Source organism: Galeopterus variegatus, unplaced genomic scaffold, assembly GCF_000696425.1.
Source record: "Galeopterus variegatus unplaced genomic scaffold, G_variegatus-3.0.2 Scaffold1107, whole genome shotgun sequence".
Classification (NCBI taxonomy): Eukaryota; Metazoa; Chordata; class Mammalia; order Dermoptera; family Cynocephalidae; genus Galeopterus; species Galeopterus variegatus.
In genome coordinates this window covers 138,493-139,117 of record NW_007727218.1, presented here as the reverse complement: position 1 = coordinate 139,117, position 625 = coordinate 138,493, and the positions used below count along the sequence as shown (strand labels likewise).

General features: G+C 48.0%; 1 protein-coding gene across 1 annotated transcript in view; it reads left to right on the top strand.

Annotated features, from left to right (window-relative positions):
- Positions 1–625, top strand: part of NTM (neurotrimin) — a 276,438-nt gene that overhangs the window by 260,798 nt on the left and 15,015 nt on the right. Inside the window, exon 6 of the mRNA XM_008574793.1 lies at positions 461–612. Coding sequence (XP_008573015.1) covers positions 461–612 — 152 coding nt within the window. The remainder of the gene's footprint in view (positions 1–460; positions 613–625) is intronic.

The window sequence follows — 625 nt, the reverse complement described above, 5'->3', positions numbered from 1 at the left end:
AAGCTCAAGTTTGCATTCTCATGGTTGTCACCACTGTCACCATCGCCGTCTTCATTACCCCCATCATCAGAATCAAACAGGTCCACACTCTGGAGCACCAACTAAGAGAATAATTTTGTTCTGAATGTCACACAGCTGGCACGGTATATCCGTTGTGGTATGACTGACAGGTCCACAAAGCCAGGAGAAGAGGCTGCACCTGCCTTCAGAGAACTTCAGCACTGGTGTGGGGACATGGCACATGCGGACAGGGGTGTCTCTAGGCACACTCATAAAAACAGAAACACAGCTAGCCTGGTCATTGTGTGTGAGCTTATGGTGCGGTGGAGTGGGACAATCAGTGGCCATAGTGACATGAGGAGGGGCCAAGTAGAAGACCTTTAATTGCAGTCTGGTCTTCCTGTGAGAGAAACGTAACCATCCCCTTTTTTTCTCCTTTTTTGTCTCTTGTTTGTCTCAGACTGATTGAAGGAAAGAAGGGGGTCAAAGTGGAAAACAGACCTTTCCTCTCGAAACTTATCTTCTTCAATGTCTCTGAACACGACTATGGGAACTACACTTGTGTGGCCTCCAACAAGTTGGGCCACACCAATGCCAGCATCACACTATTTGGTGAGACGGTGTC